Source organism: Trachypithecus francoisi, unplaced genomic scaffold (assembly GCF_009764315.1).
Source record: "Trachypithecus francoisi isolate TF-2019V2 unplaced genomic scaffold, Tfra_2.0 Lachesis_group12, whole genome shotgun sequence".
Classification (NCBI taxonomy): Eukaryota; Metazoa; Chordata; class Mammalia; order Primates; family Cercopithecidae; genus Trachypithecus; species Trachypithecus francoisi.
Genome location: NW_022681457.1, coordinates 87,036,025 through 87,060,856, shown reverse-complemented (window position 1 = coordinate 87,060,856; position 24,832 = coordinate 87,036,025). Strand labels below are relative to the sequence as shown.

The following is a 24,832-nucleotide window of genomic DNA, read 5'->3' as shown; positions in this document are numbered from 1 at the left end:
CCTGAGAGAAAGTATTTTATTTTTATTCTGTTTTATTAACTTTCATAGCTATGCACAGATGCCAGTGGTCGCCTGCCCTTGGCACCATCCTTTTGTAGTTACATATGTGTTTGTACGATTCCTCAGTGCATGCCTGTCTTCTTCCCCACCAACCTCTAAGCTCCACAAGAGCAAGGCCTGTGTTTGGCTCCTCCCTGGAAACCTAGCACCTGGTCCAGAGCCTGGCACACACTTCAGAATGCCACAAGGAGTTATTCCATCCACTGCCCTGCCTTTGGGCAGGACTGTCCCCAACCATCACTGGAAGCCTATGCACTCCCTTCCCCTGGCAGTGCCACTAGCCCTTCCGTATATAGATTCTGCCTCTCCCAGATGGAAAGTCCTCATTTATAGATGACCAGAATTCCTCCTGCCGCAACATGGCTGGGGCCCTTTCTCCCATCCTTTAAGGGGAATTAGAGCAGCACTTCTCACATTTATATAACATACCAATCATCAGGAATCTTGTTAAAATTCAGACTCTGGCTCACCAGGTCTGGAATGAGATCTGAGATTCTCATTCCTAACAAGCTGCCCTGTGACGACACTGCTGCCAGTCCATGCTCTGAGTAACAAGGATATAGACAGCCTGTTTACCACCCTCAGAGCAGCCCCTAAGTTTTCTTCCTTCTCTGCACGACCCTCTACTGAGCAGGCTATTTGGGGTCTCTTGAAATTCCCTGTCTCTTCTTGCTCCCACGCATACCTTACCAAACCCTCACACCCTGCAAAGGAATGTGGTGCCTGTGTCTACTGCTGTCGTTGATTTTTTTTTTGTTTTAATTTGAAATAAACCTTTAAGGCAGTTTTCAGAGTCAGGTTAGCCCTGATACATATCATGGAAGAGTAACAATACTCTCCAATGATAAAGTCACACAGCTGGGAGTGCTGAACGGGATGGGAAGAAGGCTTCTCCCCAGGTCACCAGCAGTCCTCAAGCTTGGCTCCCATCTGCCACACTAGCTGGTCCAATCCCAGCAGCTTCTCCAGAAGGCTCCCCTCTGCAATTTGGTCTCAGATGCTGGGAAGTGTTGTCTCTGACACGTCCACGGGGAGCTCCGGAAACCAAGAGTGTACTGCTGGACCCGAGGGATGGAAGTGTCTTCCGGTGGCCTCAGGTGTGCGTGTGTGTGTGTGTGGTGTCTGTGTGTGTGTATACATGCACACACATGTGTGCAAGTATGTGTGGTTGTATATGTGGATGGGGTTTGAGTGTGTGTGTCTTGTGTCTATGTATGCATGGATGGATTGGAGTGTGTGTGTATGCTTTGCCCCCGATGTTCCAGTTCAGGAAAGCTTTAATCACACAGAGCAGCACTGAACTCTTTCTGCATGGGCCTGGGGGCTGGACAGTGTCCCTAGGCGGGCCCTGCAGATGTGAGCGGCCCCACCGTCCCTTGCTGCTGCTGCTGCTGCTGCCCCTTGTGTCTTCGAGAGCCAGTACCCGCCTCCTTGCTCTCCTTCCTGGCCAGGTTCCTGTTGGCATTCTCCCGTCGGCCCTGGCCTCCCTTCCTCCTCTTCTGCCCTGAAACAACCAGACAGCAGGAAGAATCAACAAAGGATGTGCAGGGAGCCCCTGGGCATGGCCACAGGCCCTAGGAGGGGAGTGTGAGGAAGCGGAAGGGGAGGCAGGGAGGAGGCAGGGGAGAGGCAGGGAGGAGGCTGGAGATGCTGCCTGTAGGTAGTTGGGTCATGGTGACCTCCTCTGACAGCAGCCACTTCAGAGGACCCTGAGGCATGAGCACTGAAAGGCAGCCCAAGAGCCCTTTCGCTCCCCAACCCTCAAGGCACACAAGACATCATCCTCTTCCTCATGGGTTCCTCAGATCTTGGATCCCAATGGACCAAGAGCACTTCCCAGGTATTCAGTGCAACCCTCAGAACAGGCAGGACTGCCCCCATCCCCTCCCCGCCACCAGCCACCTCTGGGGCCAGGCAAGAGCAGCCGCCACCTCCTTGCCAACTGCAGGCTGTGTGACTTTGGTGGAATCACTACAGCTCTCTGGGTCTTAGTGCCCCTTTCGCCCACCCATCAGGCCTCCGAGGGGCCTTCTAGTATGAACATCCACTAGCTCAGAAGAAATGGGGAAACTGGAAGGATATTGACCACAGAAGCTTCCAGCTTCCACCATGCAGAGTTCCGGGGCCCTGTTCTCTGCCAGGATGTGGCATCTGGATTGGACAGCATGAGGTCCTGAGTTGTGGGTGCCCCATCTGGCCTTGCCCTGAAGCTTTCTCCTGAACCATGGGCAGGAAGCAGAGATGGTGGGACCTGCCATGGCTGGTGCCTGAGCCCTGACCCCAAGGAGGCAGAGGCTGCAGCTCACCCTCAGGACACGGCACCCTCCTCACTGTGCACCTCCGGGTCTCCTTGGTGTCAGAGCAGGCAGCATGGTCCCCTCCAGGGGCATTGAGAACCCTGCGTGTCCGCTCCTCGGAGCCCCTCCGGAAACCACAGAGCTTCTTCTTCTTGGAGCAGGGCCCCCATGGGGACCATTCACTCATTTCACATTGCGCTGGCAGGAAGAGAAGGGAAGGGAGAGTAGGACAAGGAGGAGGGGATCATATCTCCTCCCCTGGCCCAGAATAGCCCAGGGGAGCATCTCCCACCTGCCTTCTGCCTGGACCTCAGGCTGCAGGTATCTTTAGTCCAGAGGGCAGAAGAGTCCTTGGAGACCCGGAAAAGAGTGGTAGGGTAAGCTCTCCCTGCACAGTGCCCCAGACCACCCACTCTCTGGCCAGACCCTTACCCAGCCCCTCCTCCTGGGGCCCTGGACCCTCTGCCCACAGTGCCTGCCATGGCTTACCAGGACTACTGCACTCCATGGTGCCATTGGCAGCTGAGGAGCCCTCGGGACAGGCTGGATAGCAGCGGCCCTTGTGCAGGTACAATCCCTCCTTACACTTAGTGCAGAAGTTATGGCTGAAGCAGGCCTCACAGTGCTCGATCTTGCATTCTGAGGAGAGGACAAATTGGGGGCTTCTGGCCCAGCCTAGAGGGAACATTTCCCCTCATTCCCAGCCCCAACACCCTCCCTTGTGTCCACATCCACCTACATGGAGGGCAGGACCCTGGCCTAGAGCTGCAGTTACTGCAGAGGAATCTCAGGAGGAAAGGGAAAGGAAGGGCAGTAGCAGGCCAGGGAAGAAGAAGTTGAAGCGGCTGCTCCTGCGGGCTGGCTGGGACTCTTGCCACCATCAATCAACTCGAACATGAAGCCAGTCTCAGTCCCTGGAACCCAAGGTGAGGCTCAAGAGAGCAGTTTCAGAGGAGGAGGGTGGGGCCCTCTGGGCTTGGTGGGGGTGGGACAGGAGTGTTTCAGCATCTCACAGCATCCACAGGGCCACCCTAAACGGAGTTGAACTGAAGGGCAGAATGGCCCCCCAGAGAGTGGCTGTGTGATCTCCTCTTCCCTCACTGCTGGGCATCTACAATACCCCAAACTGTGGTTCTCTTCCTGCCTGGGGCAGAAAGAATCAGCACGGAGGAGGGGGAAGCCATCCTCTGGCAAATTCCTCTCCCTCTGCAAGGCTGAGTTCCAGGAACCACCTTGGTAGGACTCCTGGGTCCCTCCCTGATTCCCTGCTGCCAGTTCTCTCCTCAGGGGGAATGGGAGCACGGTGGGTCCTCCAGGGCTTGGCTGAAAGCAGGCAGGGTCTTTCACAATCTCTCCTTCCCAGAGTGCAGGCGGGGCTGACTTCCTCCCAGGCTCTGGCACCTGAAGCCCACACTGCCAGTTTCCTAGGAGCTGGCATAGCCAGGAGCTCCCCACCCCAAGGACCCTGAGGACCAAGAGGGTAGCTCCCAGGGTCCCACCTCCATCCTCACAAACTCCCACCATCCTCCAGGCTTATCTCAGCCTCACCTCTCTCCTTCCCTTCTTCCTTCCCTCCCTGGTGCTCTGATTCCTGGGTTTGGTTGCCAGTCAAATAAGAACAAAAATAAGAACAATAGCAGCTACCATTTATTGAGTGCCAGACACTAAGGGCTTTACCTGCATGTCTCACAACAACCCTAGGGGGTAAGAACTCTTAAAGATGAGGCATTGAGAGGTGGAGACGTGTTCAAGGTCACACAATGAAGAAGCAGCAGAGTTGAGCTCAGAACCCAGTCTAGTCTTGGACCAGTCATTTACCTTCCGGGCCTCAATGTTGTCAGCCCTGAAAAGGGTACCATCAGTTGTGTCCTGTCTCCCTTCCAGTGTTGTTGTGAGGCTCAACTGATATGAGACCTGCAAATGCATTCTAAATGGCAAGGCATTGAACAGGTGGTGGGGGCACTGGCATTTTCTCCCTGAGTGTGTTCACATGTGTCCCCCAGCACATCGCAGCTGCAGCTACAGAGAAGGGATGGAGATATGGCAGCGTGTGCCTTGGAGCACATGGAGCTGTAGCTGGTGTGGAAATGAGGAGCTAGAAGACCAGGGAGCGAAGACAGTGGAAGAGCAGGCTGCCTGAGCTTGGATTCCCCTGCAGCCCATGTGGAGTTAACAGTGGTTTTTAAGCAGAAGTGTGATGGGATGGATTGTGTGTCTCAGAAATGTGATGGGATAGGAATAGGTTCTGTGTCTCAGAAGTGTGATGAGATAGGTTGTGTGTCTCAGACGTGTGATGGGGTAGGGTGTGTATCTCAGAAGTGCCTTTCTGGCTGCAGTGCAGAAGGTGGGTTTCAGGGAACCAGATGAAGGCTGGAGGACAGATGAACAGGCTATTGCAATGATCCAGGAGCAAGGTGCTGGGAGCCTGGGGAGGACAGTGGCAGTGAGGACAGACAAGAGATGACAGACAGGCTCTGATGATTGGATGGATGGGGTGGGAGAGGTTGGCACCCAGGGCTGTGGCTTGGGTGACAGGTTGGGACATGGAGGGTAACCTGTGGGAATACAGGTAGGGGCAGGTGCGAAGGGAGGAGACAGGGCTCCAGTATTTACACACCAAGGTGGAAGTGTGCGGCTGGATACTTGAATCGGAGCCTCATCTCCTCTCCTCAGAGCCCCCTCTGCTCCTCTCACCAGCCACCAGTGGTTCAAAGCACTATCCCCCAGTCCAGAGCTTCTAGTGCCCCCTGCCCCCGACAGCCCTGCCCACACTCACTGATGCACTTGTTCATGTCTGGGTTGCGGGCGTCGAAGTATCCAGGTGGGCAGGATGGCAAGCAGACGCCCACCTGGCGGATGTCGTTCCTCTCCAGCAGGATGAACAGCTTGGGCGAGCACTTGAGGCAGCCGTTGACTTCAGAGCAGAGCTCACAGCCTTTGGCACAGGCCTGGCTCCCCTCGGCACTGACTGCAAAGGTGGAGCAGGGATGAGAAGGCAGCTGTGGAGAGAACCTCACCTATCCAGATTCTGACAAGGATGGGAAGTGAATAGATAGGCGTTTCCTTCCACAGAAGGAATATGCTTCTCAGAAAGCACAGGCCAGGCAGGCAGCTCTCTGCAAGGCTGCTTTATACACCTTCCCAGTAGCTTTTCTCCAGAGAGCTAGCAACAGATGCTGACCCATGTGCCTCCCTAGCTCCAGGCACGACATGAGCTCACTCTCTAGGCCGGCTCCACCATCCCCAGAGAAGCAACCCAAGCTGCACCCTTCCTGGAATTTCTCCACTCTCCCCAGAGCACAGAACAGTCAGCCTTAGGTATAGAAGGAGGGTTTTAAAAATTTCTGAGAAAGTTTTAAGGGCAAGAGGGATAAAGAGTGAAACAGAAAAGGAACACCTACCCAGAAACACAAAGACAACTGGAATAACCTGTGTCTAGAACAGGGGTCTCAACCACGGATGATTTTGCTCCCTAGGGGACATTTGGCAATGCCTGGAAACCTTTTTGATGATCACACCTGGGGAAAGGGGTTGTTACTGGTATCAATTGGCTAGAGACCAGGGATGCTGCTAATCATCCTATAATGCATCAGGCACAGAAAAGAATCATTTGGTCCAAAATGTGAATGGCACTGAGGTTGAGAAACCCTGGCTCAGAATCATCCTTTGAAGCTGGGCATGGTGGCTCACGCCTGTAATCCCAGCACTTTGGGAGGCTGAGGCAGGTGGATCACCTGAGGTCAGGATTTCGAGACCAGCCTGGCCAACATGGTGAAACCCCATCTCTACTAAAAATACAAAAATTAGCCAGGCGTGGTGGCACACGCCTGTAATCCCAGTTACTCTAGAGGCTGAGGCAGGAGAATTGTTTGAAACCGGGAGGCAGAGGTTGCAGTGAGCTGAGATTGTGCCACTGCACTCCAGCCTGGATGACGAGCAAGACTCCATCTTAAAAAACAAACAAACAAAAAAGAGAACTATCCTTGGAGGCTTCGTGGTTTTCCATCCCAGCATTGAGTCTCAAGATCTTTGATCTCACTCACTTGTTTAATCCTCACGGAGCCCCTTCCATGGACCTTGCACAGTGTGAGCCCTGGGGACAGAGGCAGACAAGCCACTCTGTAGAGGAACTGAACTTTCAGTGGAGCAGACAGACCCACAAATAGGTGAATGTTGACAGTCACAGGGCCAAGCAATAGTGGAGCCAAAAAGAAGGAGGGAAACAAGCCACAAAGGAGGTGTCATTGAGGCCACGTCTTAGATAATTTGTACAGATGTGTCCTTTAGGAAGTAGAATTAAGGGCACTCAGGGAGCAGGACCACAGAGGTGTAAAACGGGGGAAAGGTGGAATTGCAGATAACTTGGGGTGGAGATGGGAATAGGAGGGGAGTGGTGAAAGGTAAGGTTTTCTATCTTTATATCACGCTAAGGAACTTGAACTTGATCCTGCCAGATGGCATTTCCCAAAAAGTATTCCTTACAACTTGATTTCCCCAACCGTGAATAGGAAAATGCGGAGAAAGGCTACTGTGTCAGGTAAGACCAGGAACCAGTGGGTCAAATAAATCTAAACAGATTTCTTTACTGCAGGCCTAATGGAAGCTTTATTACTCTCCTGTGCACAGTGACTCTCTGAGTGGGGCACAGAGTGAACTATATTTCCCAAGCATGTTGGCCACAGAACACTTGTTTTGGGACCTTCTCAGACTGTTTAGACATCAGGGAGCCATTAGAACATGTTAAGCAGGGATGAGACCTGGTCCAATTTACATGTTGGGAAATTGTCTCTGGGAGCCAGGGTAGAGACCAGAGATGGGAGAACTGTTTGGGAGGAAGCTGACTAGATCATCCAGGTGAGAAAAGTGAGAACGTCTTAAAATTCTGTTCCACAGGGATAGAGGGAAGAAAGACAGATTTGAGAGATGCTTAGGAAAAGCAACCCGTAGGACATCGTGGCTAACAGGCAGAGAGGAAAGAGGCGTGGGGAGGAGCCTGGGGTGATTCCCAGATGTTTGGCCTGGGGTGTGGGTGAGCCGTGGGGCCAGACATGAAAAGAAGCCCATGGCAAGAGAAGCAAGTTGAGAGAGAAGGAGAGGAAGAAAAGTAGTTACATGGGATGGAGATGGGAATGGGAGTGGAGTGGTGAAAGGTAAGGTATTCTGTCTTTATATCATGCTAAAGAACTTGAACTTGATCAAGAAGGGCAACAAGAGCCAGGCAGCGGCCGGGTGCAGTAGCTCACGCCTAGAATCCCAGCGCTTTGGGAGGCTGAGGTGGGTGGATCACCTGAGATCAGGAGTTCAAGACCAGCCTGGCCAACATGGCAAAACTCCATCTCTACTAAAAACACACAAAATTAGCTGGATGTGATGGTGGGTGCCTGTAATCCCAGCTACTCAGGAGGCTGAGGCAGGAGAATCACTTGAACCTGGGAGGTAGAGGCTGCAGTGAGCTGAGATCATGCCACTGCACTCCAGCCTGGGTGACAGAGCAAGACTCTGTCTCAAACAAAACAAAACAAAAGCCAGGCAGTGAGGAGCTGCAGATACAGGCATAAGGCAGAGAGCTGGGAAAATCAGAATAGAGGTGGTGGGAGACGGTGCAGGGTAGTGGACCCAGAGCTCAGGTTTCAGAGTCATCAGGACCCGAAGCCAGATTCCCAGTCTGGGAAGCTGGGCAAAATACTGAATGTCATGTGCTTCCCTGAGAAGGGGAGAGGAGGATGTCCACTCTGGACAGCTGCTGGGGTGAGTCTATGCTGCAAGAATCATTCCTGGTTTCAGAACAGGAGAACATGGAGGAGTTAGGAAGGAGAGCAACCGAAGGAAGGACCAAATCATCACAACAACACAGCAATAACCACAGTGGCGGCAGTGTGTTACTAAATGTTGATCACTTACTCTGCGGCAGCAATGTGCTCAGTGCTTGACAAGTATTAACTCATTTAATCCCTACAACAACCCATGAGGTAGGTACTATTGTTATTTATTTTTTTAGTTTATTATCTTTTTTTTTTTTTTTTTGAGACAGAGTCTCGCTGTGTCATCCAGGCTGGAGTGCAGTGGTGCATCTCCGCCTCCCAGGTTCAAGCGATTCTCCTGCCTCAGCCTCCTGAGTAGCTGGGATTACAGGCACCTGCCACCATGCCTGGTTAATTTTTTGTATTTTTATTAGAGATAGGGTTTCACCATGTTGGTCAGATTGGTCTTGAACTCTCGACCTCAGGTGATCCACCTGCCTGGGCCTCCCAAAGTGCTGAGATTACAGGCGTGAGCCACCACATTTGACCTATTATGCACATTTTTATAGATGAGGGAATGGAAAGGTAAATTACTTGAACAAAATTTCTCAGCCAGTATGTGTTTCAGGCAAAGGAATGAAGTTTAGGGAGCCCAGGGTAGGACGATATGAGGTGGCATGGAAACGATATATTTTTGGAAAATGGAATTCATGGGCCGGGTGTGGTGGCTCATGCCTGTAATCCCAGCACTTTGGGAGGCTGAGGTGGGCAGATCGCTGCAGCCCAGGAGTTCAAGACCAGCCTGGGCAACATAGGGAGACCCCTTCTCTATTACAAAAAATAATAATAGACTGGCCAAGGTGGCTCACATATGTAATCCCAGCAGTTTGGGAAGCTGAGGCCAGGAGTTCGAGATCAGCCTGGTCAATATGGTGAAACCCCATCTCTACTAAAAATACAAACATTAGCTGACCGTGGTGGCACACACCTGTAATCCCAGCTACTCAGGAGGCTGAGGCATAAGAATCACTTGAACCCGGGAGGCAGAGACTGCAGTGAGCCAAGATTACCTCTGCACTCCAGTCTAGGTGATGAGCGAGACTCTGTCTCAAAATAATAATAATATAAGATAAAAATGAAAATCACGATCATCCTTGTTGGTAGAATCGTTGTATGAGCAAAAATACTCCAAATGCGACATTGAAGTTATGAGGGAGCCCTTTGGATTATTTTTCTACTCTGGGCCTTGATTCAGTTGTGTTACAAATTTACGAGTCATTATCTATTTTAGGCACCACTTCCACTTCAAAGGTATTAAATCGTCTACGACTCACTGTTTTGATTTAATTCATTGTTGACGTGAATGCGCCTTCTAGGTTTCTGCCTTAGTTTCAGTAATGGCAGTTATCCCGGCGTCCCATTTGCAGCCCTCTCCAGCGATGCTGCCATACTCATTTCTTCCTTCATTATCACCCATGCTAAGAACAGGTTTGCAAAAGGCGCCCTTTCAGATCTGCTGTCCACCTTCCATTCCACTAGCAACAAGTCCCTGTGTGCATTTTTCTTCAGTGCCGTCAATGGCACTGCAGAGAAAGTGTGGCATACCCGGGGAAGGAAATCTGGAATCAGGTCAGCATGGCAGGAACGTGGAGCGAGTGATGAGGCAGGAAGCTGGAGAGGGAAGCAGGGGCTGGATGAGGAAGAATCCTAAGCCTGGAGTAAGGAGTTCACACCCTATCCTGAAGGTCAGAAGGAATCAGTGGGAGGTTTACAACAGGAAACACAGTCAGGATTCCATTTTAGAAAGATCACTCCGTAGAGTGGAGAATGGATTGTCCGAGGGCAAGAGTGGAGACAGGAAGACTCCCAGGCTAGAACTCCAGTCCAGGAGAGCTGGGCTGAGCCAAGGAGAGGGGAGGGAGTAGACACACGTGAGATGGTCAGGCGGCAGGGTCAACAAGATGGGGCGAAGCATTCAACAAGAGGGAGTGAGGGGCAGGGGCAAGGTGACCTTGAGATGCTGGGCTTGTATAACAGCCCTTCCCCGGGAGAGGAACCACAGGAGGAGGAGGGGGTTTGGGTGGGAAAATGATGAGTAGCTAAGTATTAGACAAGTTGAGTTTGTGGTTGCTGTGGAACATCCAGGGAATGATGTCTGTTAGGCAATTGAACACGTGGGTCTGGAACTCAAGAGAACTATTTTGGCTGGAGATTGAGACGCGGAGTTCGTTTTTTCTTTTTTCTTTCTTTTTTTTTTAAGAGATTCTTTTCTTTTTTTAAGAGATGAAATCTCACTCAGTTGCCCAGGCTGGATTGCAGTGTCACAAACATAGCTCATTGAAGCCTCAAACTCCTGGGCTCAAGTGATTCTCCTGCTTCAGCCTCCCAAGTAGCTACAACTACGGTCACATGCCACCATGCTTGGCCAAAGAGAGTTGGAGTTCTTAACATCGAACAGTCATCAAAGGCATGCCAGTCCATGAGATGGCAAGAAGAGTGGGTCTGGGGAGTGAGAAGAGGAACTGGACATTGAAGAGAAGGACAGATAAGTCTTTAGTCCACTAAGAGGCAGAGGAGGAGCCAACAGACAGGCAGGGGACACTGGGAAGTATATTGCAACGTGGAAGCCGAGAGAAGAGTGCACTCAGAAGAGGGAGGCATCAACACGACAGTTGCTTCTGAGATGTCATGTGAGCCCAACCGGGTGGTGGCGGCCCTGGTAAATGCAGTCTCAGTGGGGTGGTGGGGTGGACAGCAGGAGGCAGTGGTTCGGCAGTGAAAGGAAGGTCAGGAAGTAGAGAGAGGAAATAGCACCCCCTCTTTGAAGAAGTTGGCTGTTGGCTGGCATGGGGGCTCATGCCTGTAATCCTAGCACTTTGGGAGGCTGAGGCTGGAGGATTGATTGAGTCCAGGAATTTGAGGCTGCAGTGAGCTATGATTGAGCCACTGCACTCCAGCCTGGATGACAGGGCAAGACCCTGACTCAAAAAAAAGAAGCAGATAGTTAGATCTGTGGGAGCAGAAGAGCCTGGGTGGTGCCTCAGGCAACACCTGCATTTAACAGCTAGGCAAGAGGAAGGGGGGCTCGGGAAAGAAGTGGAGAAGGATCCCTGGAGAGCTGGGAGGAGACTGAGAGACAGAGGTGCCAGGAATCAGGTTGAAAAGGGAGAGATCTTCAGGGACCAGGGCTGAGAGGAAGCAAGGCCAGTGAGCTCTGAAGCAAATCTACAAGACTTGATTCTCAGTGGTCATTGATGAGGTGACCTTGAGAAGGGCAGTTTTGGTGGAGAGGTGGAGATGAGAGCCAAACCACAGTGGGCTTCGGAGTGAGTGGAAGGGAAGGAGTGGAGATAAAGCCAGGAAGGCAACAGAGAAAATCAGAGATCACAGACAGAGAAGGGGAGAGCACGGCTGGGGGTGGGGAATGTGATTACAAGAGTCAGAGGCAGGAGACATTGATGGAGTAGAGACCCAAGGACACGAGGAAATGGGAGCATCAAGACATAGGGCTCAGACGCTGAGGCTGGCCTTGGTTAGGGGGAGGGACCAGGGGCTGCAGTCAGGGACAAGGGGGTCAGCGAGCTGAGCTCCATGAGGGTTTGGGGGCTCAGAAGAGGAATGGGGGCTCAGTTACAGGTGGGGTCAGTTCATTAAGGAAAGGGATGTTTATCAAGGGAGACAGAAAGCACAGGATGTTCTCAGCTCAGAGAGGCAGTGAAGGGATCGGGGGACAGGAGAGGGGGCTCGACAATAAGAATGTGCCCTTGAAGGAAGGGTCCAAGGAAGATGGTTCATATTTGGGGGAAATGCATAATGATTCAGAGCAGGAAAACCAAGGCTTATTTATTCCACAGATGTTTACTACACACCTCACAGGTGCTCAGGGCTCCTAGGAGCCGGAACGTGGAGGTATAGCCACAAAGGCCCACCCAGGACAAGGGAGGCAGGGCTGGTTACACATCTAGATATAGAGAGGCAGAGGGCACTCGGCGACCCAGAAGCCTAGGGGAGGAGGGCGTTCCACACAGGAGGAACAGCCAGTGCAAATCCTCCGAGGCACTGAGTATCCTGGATCGACCATGGCATGGAAAATAGGGCTTTATATAGCATGTGCCCATAATTCCAGCTACTCGGGAAGCTGAGGTAGGATCACTTGAGCCTAGGAGTTGCAGACCAGCCTGGGCAACATAGCAAGATCCCACCTCAAAAGGAAAAAAAAAGAACATAGAGCTTTATATATTCTCTCTCTCTCTCTCTTTTTTTTTTTTTTAAATGGAGTCTCACCCTGTTGCCCAGGCTGGAGTACAATGGTGCTATCTTGGCTCACTGTAACCTCCACCTCCTGGGTTCAAGCGATTCTCCTGCCTCAGCCTCCCAAGTAGCTGGGATTACAGGCGTGCACCACCACGCCCAGCTGATTTTTTGTATCTTTAGTAGAGACGGGGTTTCACCATGTTGACCAGGCTGGTCTCAAACTCCTGACCTCGTGATCTGCCCGCCTCAGCCTCTCAAAGGGCTGGGATTACAGGTGTGAGCCACCATGCCTGGCTGAGCTTTGTATATTCTCTTGGTGAGGAAAACGATCAATGGAAGAGCATCGTTGGGTTGGTAGTTTAGAAAGCTCCCCTCTAGCTGGGCACAGTGGCACACGCTATAGTCCCATCTACTCAGGAGGTTGAGACAGGAGGATACCTTGAGCCCAGAAGTTTGAGACCAGCCTGGGCGACCTAGCAAGATCAAGACCCTCTCTCTAAAAGAAAAGAAGAAACAAAAGTAAGAAAGTCCCTCCTGCTGCCGCCTGTTACGGGGATTGTGCAGGGGAAGCTGCCTTGCAGGGCTATAAGCCTGGCTGAGGAGGCCAGGTGGACTCTGAGGGTGAGGGGTGCTTGCAGGGGAGGGAGCCTCCTTCCTGGCTTCTTCAGCACCCCCAGCTCTGCCCTCCCCACCAACCACTGCCCCCCACCAACCCCACCTCCCTCAGCTCCCAAGCACCCTGCTCTCCAGCCCACTTCGCTGAGCCAGCAGGGCAAGGCTGTGCCCTCAATTCCTCCTCTCCTAGCCTCCTTCATCCTATGCAAAGCTCTTTTAAGTTGCTGTGGCTATGATGAGGCAATGCTCCAGGGCAGCTCAGCCCCACACCCCGTGAAGAATGGTTCTGGATCACTGCCCCTCCTCTCTAGGGGCTTCATTTCTTCCCGTTCCCAATTTCTTCATCGCCAGGAATCTTTCTTAAACTAAAAATCTGATTGTTTTACACCCCTTCCTCTTATCTATCAATAGCTCCCTATCACCTACAGAATTAAGACCCAGCTCCTTGCCTGACTTTAAAAGCTTTTGTGGGCTCATCCCATCCACCTTACCCCTCAGCACCACTCCTAAGCAATATCAAACCATTTTTGTTTCTCTGGACACGTCACACTATCTCACACCTGTGTGCCTTTGTTTAAGTTGGTCCTTCTGCCCAGAACACTCTCCACCTCCTTTTGAGTCTGACCAGCTCCCTCAAACCTCAGAACTAAAGTCACCCCCTTCAGGAAAGTCTTCCTGATCTCATCTCCCTGCAAAGTCTCAATGGAGTATTTCTATGTCTTCCCACACCCTTAGTACTTGAATCTCTCATGGCGAACGTCACCTTATATTGATATTATCTGCTAATGTGTCTTTTTCTCTCACTAGAAAGAGCTTCGGCAGGCAGAGCCCGTCATTTCTGAATGGGAGCTCAGTAAAGGATAAGGCTCCACAAGGTTATAAGGTTGAGGATATGGTGAGTGAGACAGAGGCTTGAGATGAGGGGTGGTGTATGGATGGGGCTTAATGAAGATTCACTACAGTGGAGGGACCGGGATGGAACATGGATAAGGGACTCAAGTGGGATGGGTCAGGGACAGTGGTGGATGGAGAGAACTCACCAAGACCCAGAGAGTGATGATCTTGGTTTTGGGGTGGAATCTAGTCTTGGAGGAATTGGGTTTGGTAAGAGAGACCTGAGTTCAGTTGGCGAGGGTAGGAGGATAGGGAGCAGGGCCTCAGCCAGGAGACTGAGGGAGTGAGTAGGCCAGAGCCCCTCTCAGGCCACACGCTGTCCCAGGAGGTGGATCTATCCCTGTGGCTTTCTGAGACCTGCACCTTCAGAAAGCCCTGGGTATGTCCTGCTGGTAGGACCCAGGATTCTTCTCTTTTTTTGAAACCGTCTCGCTCTAGCACCCAGGCTGGAGTGCAATGGTGCAGTCTCAGTTCACTGCAAACTCCGCCTCCCAGGTTCAAGCGATTCTCCTGCCTCAGCCTCCCGAGTAGCCAGGACTATAGGTGCACACCACCATTCCTGGCTAATTTTTGTATTTTTAGTATAAACAAGCTTTCACCATGTTGAGCAGGCTGGTCTCGAACTCCTGATCTCAGGTGATCCACCCGCCTCAGCCTCCCAAAGTGCTGGGATTACAGGCGTGAGCCACTGTGCCCAGCCAGACCCAGGATTCTAAACTAAGCTCTCAACTGTGAGCTTAGTTTAGATCCTCACTTTTTCTTACCTGGGCTGTTTGCCTCCCACCTCCCCCACCCAGCCGCTGGGCTCTGGGCTCCCTGATGAAAGCCTCAGTGGCTCCTTATCCACTGTAGCTGGAGTCAGGCCAAGTCCAAACTCCTCAGCCTGGCAGGTGCGAAGAGCTTAATGACCTGACCTCTAACCTGCAGTATCTTCTACCTGGACCCTCCCCTCAACCCCAGACAGCTTCCTTGTTCTATCCCAGTGGGTTCTGGATGGCTTGTTTAGCAGCAGAACACTTCTTTCCAACAGAAAACATATGAGCATAGCTTCTCCAGTGGAAATCCTCGGGCTCCCCAGAACCCCCTTGATAATTCATTTCCCCAGCTACTCCTAGCTGCACCCCACTTCCTAAAGGAACACTCTGTGCCTCCTCCCAACTCCCCGGGGCTCTCCATGCCCTCAGGTTTTCTCCCATGCAGCATTCCCGACCTGAATTGACATTCTGTCTTCCCCCACTCGCCTGCAGCCTCCGCGAGATTCATCTCTGCGATCAGGGCCAGCTTGCAGGATCTCAATAAACATTTGTGGAATGAGCCAAGGAAGGAACGGGGATTCAGTGAGGGATGAGGGACTGTAAGGCTGTCAGTGCAGCAGGGGCAGAGGCTCCAGATGGAGGATGGGGCCGTGAGAAGAGGCACAAAGCAGGCTCCTGGCTTCTGGAGAAGTCAGGGCTCAATGAAGGAATGGAGGCTTCCTGGGAGGCAGGACTGAGACAGGGGGCCCAAGAATCAGAGAGGAGAAGGGGCTCAGGAAGGAGCACACTCAGTGCAAGGGATGAGTGGGAATGAGGGCTCCGGAAGGTGCAGGGACCCCAGATCGAGGTGAGGGCTAGCAAGAAGACAAGGGGCTTAGTGAATAGGAGTTCAGGGAGGGGCAGGGTCCTCAATGAATGGAGGAGGGGAACTTCAAGGGGACTTCACCACTCACAGCTAAAGAGAAGTTCTTTGCTCAACTTTTCTCGCTCCATGCAGGCAGACCATCACTCAGACTCTGAGATCAGACATGTCTGGCTTCAAAACTGGTGTATAATAGCTTAGAATGAGATTCAGATTGAGTGGCTTCTGGGGGCCCTCCTACCCTGAAGCTGAGGACTATCAGCCAGAGTCAACAGCCCTGAGGCTAATACACAGCACACCTACCCCCGTCCCCAGGTCCACCCAGTGCCCTTCCAAGCTTGTCTTGTCGAGAGGCCAGGCACACACAGGTGTCTTGGTCTTCCTTCTTCCCTTCTCTACTTCCCTAGAATCCCTAAGGCAAAATGGTCTACACATTGTTTATATAATAATGATTTGCACCCAGAGTCTACACAGAACTTGATGTTTTACAAAGGTGTTAAAAATATATACCTATTGAGGTGGATGGATCACCTAAGGTCAGGAGTTCGAGACCAGCCTGGCCAACATGACAAAACTTTATCTCTACTAAAAATACAAAAAGTAGCCAGGCATGGTGACACATGCCTGTAATCCCAGCTACTTGGGAGGCTGAGGCAGGAGAATTGCTTGAACCTGGGACATGGGGGTTGCAGTGAGCCAAGATCGTGCCACTGCACTCCAGCCTGGGTGACAAAGCGAGACTCCATCTCAAAACAAAACAAAACAAAACTATATATATATATACCTATTATCTCATGTAAGCCTTACTATCCTCCTATACATTTCAGCTTCCTGATTGCGATGACTATGGCTGTTATGTGACAAGTATCGACAAACAGCACAACCTTCATCCCTCCCTGCACCCCTGAGCCTGTCTCCACACCTCTCCCAACCCTTGCCTCTTACCATCAAGGATATCTGTTACTCACATCACTTGGTAATAAAAACTGGCTCATGTGCTGCCATGGCTGTTAGATGTGGCCGTATGAAAAGCGAGCAAGCATGTCAAAATTGCTGCAGGAGATTTACCATCGCTGGGACCAGGCCCTTTCTGATGCCAAGTCTAGTACTTCCTTTCCTTTTCAATACAACAGACTTGAACTCAGGTCCCATGACCTCTGTTTTAGCCGGGCATGAGGCTCTGCATGCGTGAGGGTCAGCGTTAAGCACACGTGCACGTTGCCTGAATGTGAATGGTTCCTCCCATTCTCTCTCTCTCTGTCTCTCTCTCTGTCTCTCTTTCTCTCATTTCGGAAATAGAGGAGACTGATTATAAACCGCTAAACCGCATCTGGCCCATGGAGTCCAAAATACTGGCCACAACAGATGAGAAGGGAGGAAAATCAAGGCCTTGCTGCTGATTAAACCTAACTGTCTCTAATTGTTTGTTAAGCCAGGGATTTTCAGCTTCACCAGTTCTCTGAGCTTCTCTCCCTGGGCTGAGTCCTGGCCTTGGCTGCTCCCGTGGAGCCCCGGCAAAACCCCACTGCTTTTCAACCTTCACTGGGGGCCCTCCGTCTGCAGGGAAACATGAAGCAAGAGGGGGCTGGGCTAGACTTCAGGAAGACCTCCTACCTGTGGGCACGGCATCTTCTCATGGCAGAGGTCAAAAGACAGATGAGGACTTGGAACTCTGGAGTCCCCCACCCTCTCCCTCGTGTAGGCCCCTCACACACAGTGGCCACCCCTACAGCACTGGGGCCCCATCACTGGAGACCTTAAGCAGAGGTTGAGGAGTGCTTATCAAGGAGCTGGAGACAGATTACCCTTGACCTCCATCAAATTCGGCTTTCAAGAAGACTGGGCCCACAGGCATTAGGAGACCTGGGTTCCAACATCGACTGTATCTCGTTAGACCTGTTTCTTCCCCTTTCTTAGCATCTGTACAATGATAGGATTTTGGTTTTCTTTTTAAGCTATGAGAACCCTCTCTTCCAATGACATCTCATGTGGACGCTCATTACCAAAAGCAGGGAAAAGTGAGACTGCTCTGGTTTGAAGGGTGGTCAGGCCAGACCCCTGCCTGCTTGTCTCCCCTTCGATGCCACTGGAGCTCCCTGAATCCCACTGGGCGTGGTTTAAAAGCCACAGCAGTGGACAGTCTCCTGACCCTCCCTACTCCACTGTTTCTGCCCCATGATCTGGGCAGGGGAAGCCCTGTTACCCAGTGCTAAGCTGTGCAGAGCTCCTAACCCAAAAGGCTTGATGGCTGCACTTTAGCCAAAAAAGGAGCCCCAGGGCAGGGGGTTTGGGGGAGCATCTCCATGGATACCACACAAAGCTGGTGTTATGTCAAAGCACATAATCCACAAAGGCGTAATCCACAAACTGGATCCTCACAAGAGAGGGGTTAATCTAGAAAGCAGAGTCTACAAAGGGGAAAACAGACAAAGTGAGTCATCTACAGAGTGGGTAATCTCAGCAAATTAATCCACCAACTGAATAATCCACAAACAGGATCATCTACTGAGTAATCTACAAAGCTGTAATAGACAGAGTGGAAATCTGCAAGGGTCATCATGGAATAAAACTCCTGAAGACCCCTAGTTCCCAGGTGGCCCCCTCCCACTTCCAAGGCCAGCTGTGGCCCACCACGCTCCATTACTCACTCCGCCTCTGCCTTTTCCCCTTGATCCCCCGGCTGCCGATGGTGAGGTGCGTCCAGCTCAGAACCAGGGCCACCACGCACAGCCCAAGCCGCATAGTCACACGCCAGCTCCAGGCCCCTGGTTGGAGGGGTGGTCTCAGGGAGGGTGGACAGCACACGGCTTTTGCTAACACCTCCGGGGCTGGGTCAGCAGCAGGAGGCCCAGGCCTGGGCCGTAGCCCAAATCCACCATAATCTCAGCTGGGGACAGAGAGGGTGTGGGGAGCCCAGTTCTCCATCAGCTCAAAGGGAGGTCCTCAAAGAGAGACTTCCTCAAAGGTACCTCAGAATATCACATGAGAGATCTTTTTGTCACATCAGCAGGGACTACTCCAAAAACCAACCTGTGAGGGGAGGAGAAAGAAGGGTTAATTCTGTAGTACTATGAACTCTCCCACCTATGCCTCCTGCCCTACCCAGAAGACTGGGAGCTCAAAATGTTTGGACGTTACAAGTTACCTACCTAGCACCTTTCTAGAAGAAATCCGCTCCTTTTCCTATCTTGCAGAACTCCCTAACCTGGGACTGGAGCCGGCAACCTGTGTAGCCAGAATATGGCGGACATTCAAACCAAACTTGTGGATCACTGATGATTTCTCAATAATGGGAGCCAGCTGGTCCCACCCCGGCTTCCTGTTGTCCAGCTGTAACTGGAAGTCCTTCCTTAAGTCTACCCTACAGACCTCATGCTGCAGTAATGTCCTCTCTCTTGAAGAAGAGCTCTCTCTCTCTGCCCTTCCATGAGTGACCCCTCAGCCTTTTCTTCCTGGGGCTGAGTCACCCATGTGCCTTTCACCTGTCCTGGAGCTAGAGCTGTGGCCCCCGGCAAGCTGGCAGACTCTGCGTGGCCCTCTGGGCTTGGCGGGGGAAAAGGAAGTAAGGCTTCCCCCGGCCACAGAAACTCTGACACAGCAGGCCCGGCGGGCCTGGCTTTTGTGAGAGGATAAAAGAGGCAGCAATGCCCGCCCTGGCCAGAGACACAGAGAATGGGGATAATCCCCCAGCCCAGCGAGAGCCAGGTCTCTGGACCCGCTGGCCGGCTGGGGTGATGGGGGCAGGGGAGCCGGTCCCTCCCCTGAATCAGATGAGTCTGGGAAGTTGGACATCTGAGCCCAACCTGGGAGTGAGAATGAAAACCCTGCTTCCCCCTCACGGGATCACACACTCACGCTCCAATGCTCCCGAGGTTCTTTCATAGCAGCGGCCTACCCACGCACACCCCACACTCTCCCACACACACCCACACCACAACAGAGCACGCAGGTCAATAGCACAGAGGCTCTGTAGATGTCAGGGAGCCATCACCTTCCCCTCCACTGGCTAGATGCCTTTGAACAAGTCATGTAGCCTCGCTGAACCTCAGTTTCACGTCTATAAAATGGGGACAAGCATGACTATGTCACAGGCTAGCTGAGAGTCAGAGAGTTCAGGCTCAGGAATGAGAAATCTGAGGTGCTGGGGTGGAGATGCCCCTCCCACCCCCATCCTAATCCTTTCCCCGCTAGACTCTTCAGTGCTAGTCCACCCCCTCACCTCTCAGGGAGGCCCCAGCAAAGCCCACCTGCACGGGAGATAAATCATTATCCCCTAAGGGAGTTCAGTACCTCCCTCCTTGGCCTCTCCCGCTGGCTTTGAAGGCCAGACACACTCAAGTGGTTAAGCTGCCTGTGAGAAGTGTTTACATGAGGCTGATGGATCCCACCTGGTGCTGTGGCTGGAGCCAGCGGAGATGCCCCCAGCCACCCCCAAATGCCCGTCAGCTGCCAACCCCTGCACGCCCCTCCAGTACTCCCTGCCTGATTTACCAAAGTATTTGTATCCTCCCCAGCCCCCACTACACACTTCTATCACCCACAAATTATAGATGTCCAGTTGAGTTTATCAAACTGGGGTCTTCAGGCCCAAGAACGTAGTCTCAGAGGCTGGCTGTACAGCGTGATAGTCACGGACATAAACTTCAGAGTCAGACTGCCTGGCTTTGAATATTGGCTCTGCTACTTATTAGCTGTGTTACCTTGCTTAGCTGGTCTGAGCCTGTTTTCTTATCTGAAAGAAGGTTATTGTTGTTTATAACTTAATACATAAATCTGCTTAGAATGGTGCTGGGCACATAGTGATTACTCAATAATATTTGCTATATTTGTTGTGATCAAAGCTTCATTTTGTGTCTATATTCTAATGATCATTCAAAAGGCAATATGAACATGTTCTGTATCATCTGGATACTAACCTTAATACTGGGCATTGTTATGCAATTTCCATATTTGCATTTATCTTTATGGTTGATTGCCTCGACACCAAGGCGATCACTCAAAGTGATAGGATTTGCCTTTAATGCAGCATTTCTCAAACTAAGGTCTGAGAATCCCTGGCAGATCTGTTTCATGAATCCTTACAGTTGACAAACACTGCATCAGACAAACTTGGTGTTAACCCTGGATCTGAAAGACTTTGGACTCACTGCATGATCAATATCCCTGGCGTTTTTTGGAGGCACAGAATTTCCCTTATGTATCTCTGCATTCCTTGTGCCCACCTGTCATGGTGCCTGGCAATTGAGGGTGAGTGCTCAGCAAATGTTAGCTCCCTTCTTTTTCCTCCCTCTCCTCTCCCTCTGAATTCCTTCTCCATCCTCCCAGGTCCTAGGTTTCAGCTTGACCCCTGCCACACTCACCCAGTCCTTGCCAGCGTTGATCTTCTGGCCCACTCCCACCTGAATCACCAGGAAACCACAATCTCAGCTGGGAAATCGTAAGGAGGATCCAGATGTAAATTTCACTGAAGCAAGTGACACTGGCCTCCCTCACCTCTGGGATGGGAAGAGTTGCAAGCGCTTTTTGAAAAGGTCCATATAGAATCAACCCTGTAAAGCGGCTAAGAGTTCCTCTATACCAGGGGGTACAAATGACATGTACGATTGAAGCTGGATGTGGAGGGGGTAAACTAGAGGGTAAACGACCCATCTAAAGGGAGCATATGCCATTCAGCTCTGACTGATTGTTGACAGATCCTCTGATTTTTCAAAAGAGGAGTGGAAAATCCAGGATCTTATATGAAATCTGATTTGAAATGCTGGACAGGTCTTAGACTAGGAACCCTGCAGCACCAAGCCCCAGAGGGCCACAGGTCCCTGCCTCAGTGGCTCCACGTTCCTGCATCTCGTCCCTGACCCCATATGTGCACACACAGGCACGCACACTTGCAGACACGGATAGCATGGACTAGGGCTGAGAGAGGAGATAGGAGCTGACGACTCCCTTTTAAGCAGCCTGCCTCATTTATCTTAGAGTCCTCTGTCTGATTTCCTTTGGGCCTTGGGTTATATGGCACTCGCAGTTTATGTTTTGAGGTTCGCTCTGCACAGATAGAATGGGGACTGCTGGTAGTGCCTCAGGTATTGATAGGGGTAAGAAAGGGTATTTCTCTCTGCCACTGTGGGGGGTTAGGGATTCACACTTGTTAGATGCCTCCCTCCACCTGCCATGTGCCAGGTCTTCCTTTACTCCTCACAATGGAAGGAGGAAGGTAGAATTATTTCCATTTTACAGGGGGAGAGACCTGGCCCTGAGTGGTTAAGGGTTAGGGGTTACAGACCTAGTTAGGGACCAGCCCTCGGGTTCGCTACCCAGGATTGGGTGTGGGGAGGGCAGGGCAACCCGCAGGGAGCTGCGGAGTGTGAGGCACAATCCAGCTTGGGGGGTGGACCGGCAAAGTGGGGACGGTGCTGGGGGCAGAGGCAGGGCTGGGACGGAAGACCAAAGAGAGAGGCCACATGGGCCTCAGAGGGGAGGACACAGGTGGGGAGGGGAACACAGCTGGAGGTGGAGCTGAGGGCAAAAACTCAGCCCAGGGACGGGGCTGGAATCACCTTCACCTTCTTGCCTGCAACACCTTCAGAATAAAGTGGTACTCCATCAGGTGTCCAATACAGACCCAAAAATGTAAACTATCCAGATAATTTCTCATTAGCCCTCCCCGGGCGGGCTGCGGGCTGCAGAGTTTTGGCCGCCTAGCAGGCTGGCAGGCGGGGGCAGAAGAATTGCGGGCGGGGGGCGGGACCAAGTATGTGCCTGTCCGACCTGTCGGGATTAGCCTGTGGGTCGGAGCCAAGCCAGGTGCAGGGGCCATGCCCCCGCCCCCAAAAGCAAGGGCAGCGGAGGATGGCTTCTTCAACCCTCCATCACCCCCGCAAGTAAGCACATTCTTATTCCCTCCCCCACCATCCCACAGAGGCCCCAACAGGTGCCGAGGGAGACGCAGACCTGAGGTCCCCCGGCTGGCCCTCAAGAGCCAAGAGAGCTGTCCACGTCTGAAAGGCCAGTTTCACAAGAAAACTCTCGCCCCCAAGCACCCTCACCCCAAGTCCGTCCCGGCCCTCCTGGGAGTCCCGGGCGAACACAGCTTCCACCTCTCCCCAACTAAGCGATACCTTCGGTTCCTGTGCGCCAGACCCCGAGGGCCAGGAAGCCGCGCCACTTCGCTGCGCACCGGGGGCCGCAGCGCATGCCGCCTGCCACGTCGAACCCAGGCCCAGGCTGTGGACTGGGGTGGGGGTTACCAGAGACCGTGGGACTTGGGGGAATCCAAACCAGTGAGACCCGGGATGAAGAACTTCTGGATTGGAGGCGGGGTGTAAACAGGGCTGGTGGACTTGGAGAATTCAGGACTGCAAGTGAGGACGATCACCCGGGGCTGCGGGATGAAGGGGAGCTCGAGGGGAGGGGTTGCCTGCTGGATTGAGGGCCGACGGGGGCGGCAGACTTGCCGGAAGGGGTGCAGGAGGTGCCCTCTCCCAATCACCGACCGGAGAGCGATCACATTCCCCTTCCTTTCGCTGTCTCCCCTCCTCCTCGCACCCAGCTCGAACCAGCCCCGACGGGAGGGCCCGCCGCACCCCAGCTCCCGGGGAAGGGGGCGCTGGGGAGGAGGACGGGGCAGCTACGAGGGGACTCACCTTCGTACTGCCAGTCGCGGCGGGGGCAGGCCCGGGAGGGGCGAGGGCGCGGCCCGCTCACCCGCCCGCTGCGGGACTGTCCTGGGCGCCCGGCTTGCCTGCGCTCCGCCCGCCCGTTCCCAAGTTGCTCAATCTGCGGACGGCTCACGCCCTCGGGGCCAGCGCCCCACCCGGCGCATCGGTCCTCTGGGGCGGCCCGGAGCAGCTCTGGTTCTCTGCAGCACCCGATCGAATGCCCTACTCTGGTCGGTCGCTCCGGGCTCTCTGCCCTGCGCTGGTGCTCTCCGTCGCGCCTCCGCTCGGCCGGAGCTCCCAGCCCGGAGAGGGGCCAGTCCTCTGCGAGCACGAGGGAGGGAATCCCCCGCTTCGCAGTCCCACCCGCTAGCCGGCCCCCCTTCCAGGGATCCGCAAGAAAAAATGGACTGGAGCGCCGGCCCGGGAGTCCGCACGTCCTTGCCCGAAGCTGGCGCCCTGCGCTCCGAGCGCGGGACTGGCAGAGGGACAAGTCCCCGGGACCGTGGGGCAGATCCTCTGCCTTTATCCCCTACCCCGCCCCGCGCCCCGGGGATTCCACGCAGCCAGAGAACCCGCAATAACTCCGCTTGCGCAACAACTCCGCTCATCTTGGGGTCAGAACTGGGGCTGGAGACCCTCATGAAAACCCCAGTTTCCCCATCAGGAACCTGGAAAGGTGGTCCAGAGCCTAGTGGTCCGGGACCACACCCTCTCCCCCTTCAGGGTCAAATCTGTGCATCTTCCCAGTACAGAAGAAATACCAAGGCTATCAGATCCTGGGCACCGAGGTGAGGACACCTCCAGAGGCAGCTGGTAGGTGAGAGTGAGGGAGATCATGGAATAACACTTAGATTCTTGTCTGGCTCTATCACTTACGAGCTGTGTGGTCATGCCTAGGTTACTTAACCTCTCTGAATCACAAGGTTTCATCTGTTTTGAGGGTTCAATGAAATGAAGGCTACAAACTCCTGGTTATTGGTAGGAACTCCATAAATGTTTGTGGAATGAGTCTTGAACAGCTACAGACACCTGCAGTGACCCAGATGATGTTGAAGTCAAGCCTGAAGACGGGAGGGAAGGAGACTCACTTCTTAGAGTGGCAAACAGCTGTTCTCCAGCTTCACTTCAGATTGGGAAAGGAAAATGGGCTAAAACTATAGTTAGTGGGAGTTAAGCTAGAGCAGAAAAGATGTACTGATTGTGTGTGTGTGTGTGTAGGGGGTGAGTAATCAAGACAGGCTGTGGAATCTCCCTCTTAGGACAGAAGGGGGGACCTGACTATTGAGTTTAAGGGCACAGGGTCATTTACGATGACAGGAGAATGGATGTAATGACCCCTAGAGTGTCCCGATGACCAGGGAACAGGGATGATGGGTAGCCAGAAAAAGTGGAGCAGTTGGGTCCGAAATGCCCAGTGTCTGGGTTCATTCAGCCAGAGCATTGCCAAGTTTGCAGGAGGCAAACAGCCATTTCCGAGTTGGTCCAGGGGCCCCCTCCAACCTCCAACCCCCTCTCAAGTCCCTCCCCTCTTCCCTCTGCCCTGAGCCTTCCCTGCATCTAACCGGCCCTTGGCTCTGCTCCGTGTCTAATCAAACAGCCCCAAATGCTGAAAACTCAATGTTTATTTTATTTTATTTTTTTACACACTTGCATAACTCTCTGACAAGCCACGCCAGGCATTGGGCTTTTTGTTTGGTTT

The 24,832-nt window shown here is 52.8% G+C and overlaps 1 protein-coding gene across 3 annotated transcripts; it reads right to left on the bottom strand.

Moving 5' to 3' along the window:
- Nucleotides 1–23,476, bottom strand: RSPO1 (R-spondin 1). Of its 3 annotated transcripts, none has more exons than XM_033227065.1 (7): nucleotides 23,119–23,476; nucleotides 20,839–20,905; nucleotides 18,127–18,508; nucleotides 5,134–5,325; nucleotides 2,847–2,996; nucleotides 2,367–2,555; nucleotides 1–1,564 (listed from the first exon to the last, which is right to left on the bottom strand). In XM_033227065.1, exons 3-7 carry the CDS (start codon nucleotides 18,218–18,220, stop codon nucleotides 1,398–1,400), a joined length of 792 nt encoding a protein of 263 aa, XP_033082956.1. In that variant the 5' UTR covers nucleotides 18,221–18,508; nucleotides 20,839–20,905; nucleotides 23,119–23,476; the 3' UTR covers nucleotides 1–1,397. The 3 variants fall into 3 exon arrangements, with proteins under 3 accessions (XP_033082956.1, XP_033082959.1, XP_033082957.1); XM_033227068.1 differs by having other exon boundaries at nucleotides 20,839–20,973; nucleotides 23,119–23,206; XM_033227066.1 differs by lacking the exon at nucleotides 20,839–20,905 and having other exon boundaries at nucleotides 23,119–23,251.
- Nucleotides 23,477–24,832: the final 1,356 nt, after the last annotated feature.

Coding starts and splice junctions, on each gene's coding strand:
- RSPO1 (XM_033227065.1), bottom strand. CDS start 18,220: ATGCGGCTTGGGCTGTGCGTGGTGGCCCTGGTTCTGAGCTGGACGCAC. Junction 5,326..18,126: donor GGGGAAAAGGCAGAGGCGGA/GTGAGTAATGGA, acceptor CCACCTTTGCAG/TCAGTGCCGAGGGGAGCCAG. Junction 2,997..5,133: donor AGACATGAACAAGTGCATCA/GTGAGTGTGGGC, acceptor TCCTCTCCTCAG/AATGCAAGATCGAGCACTGT.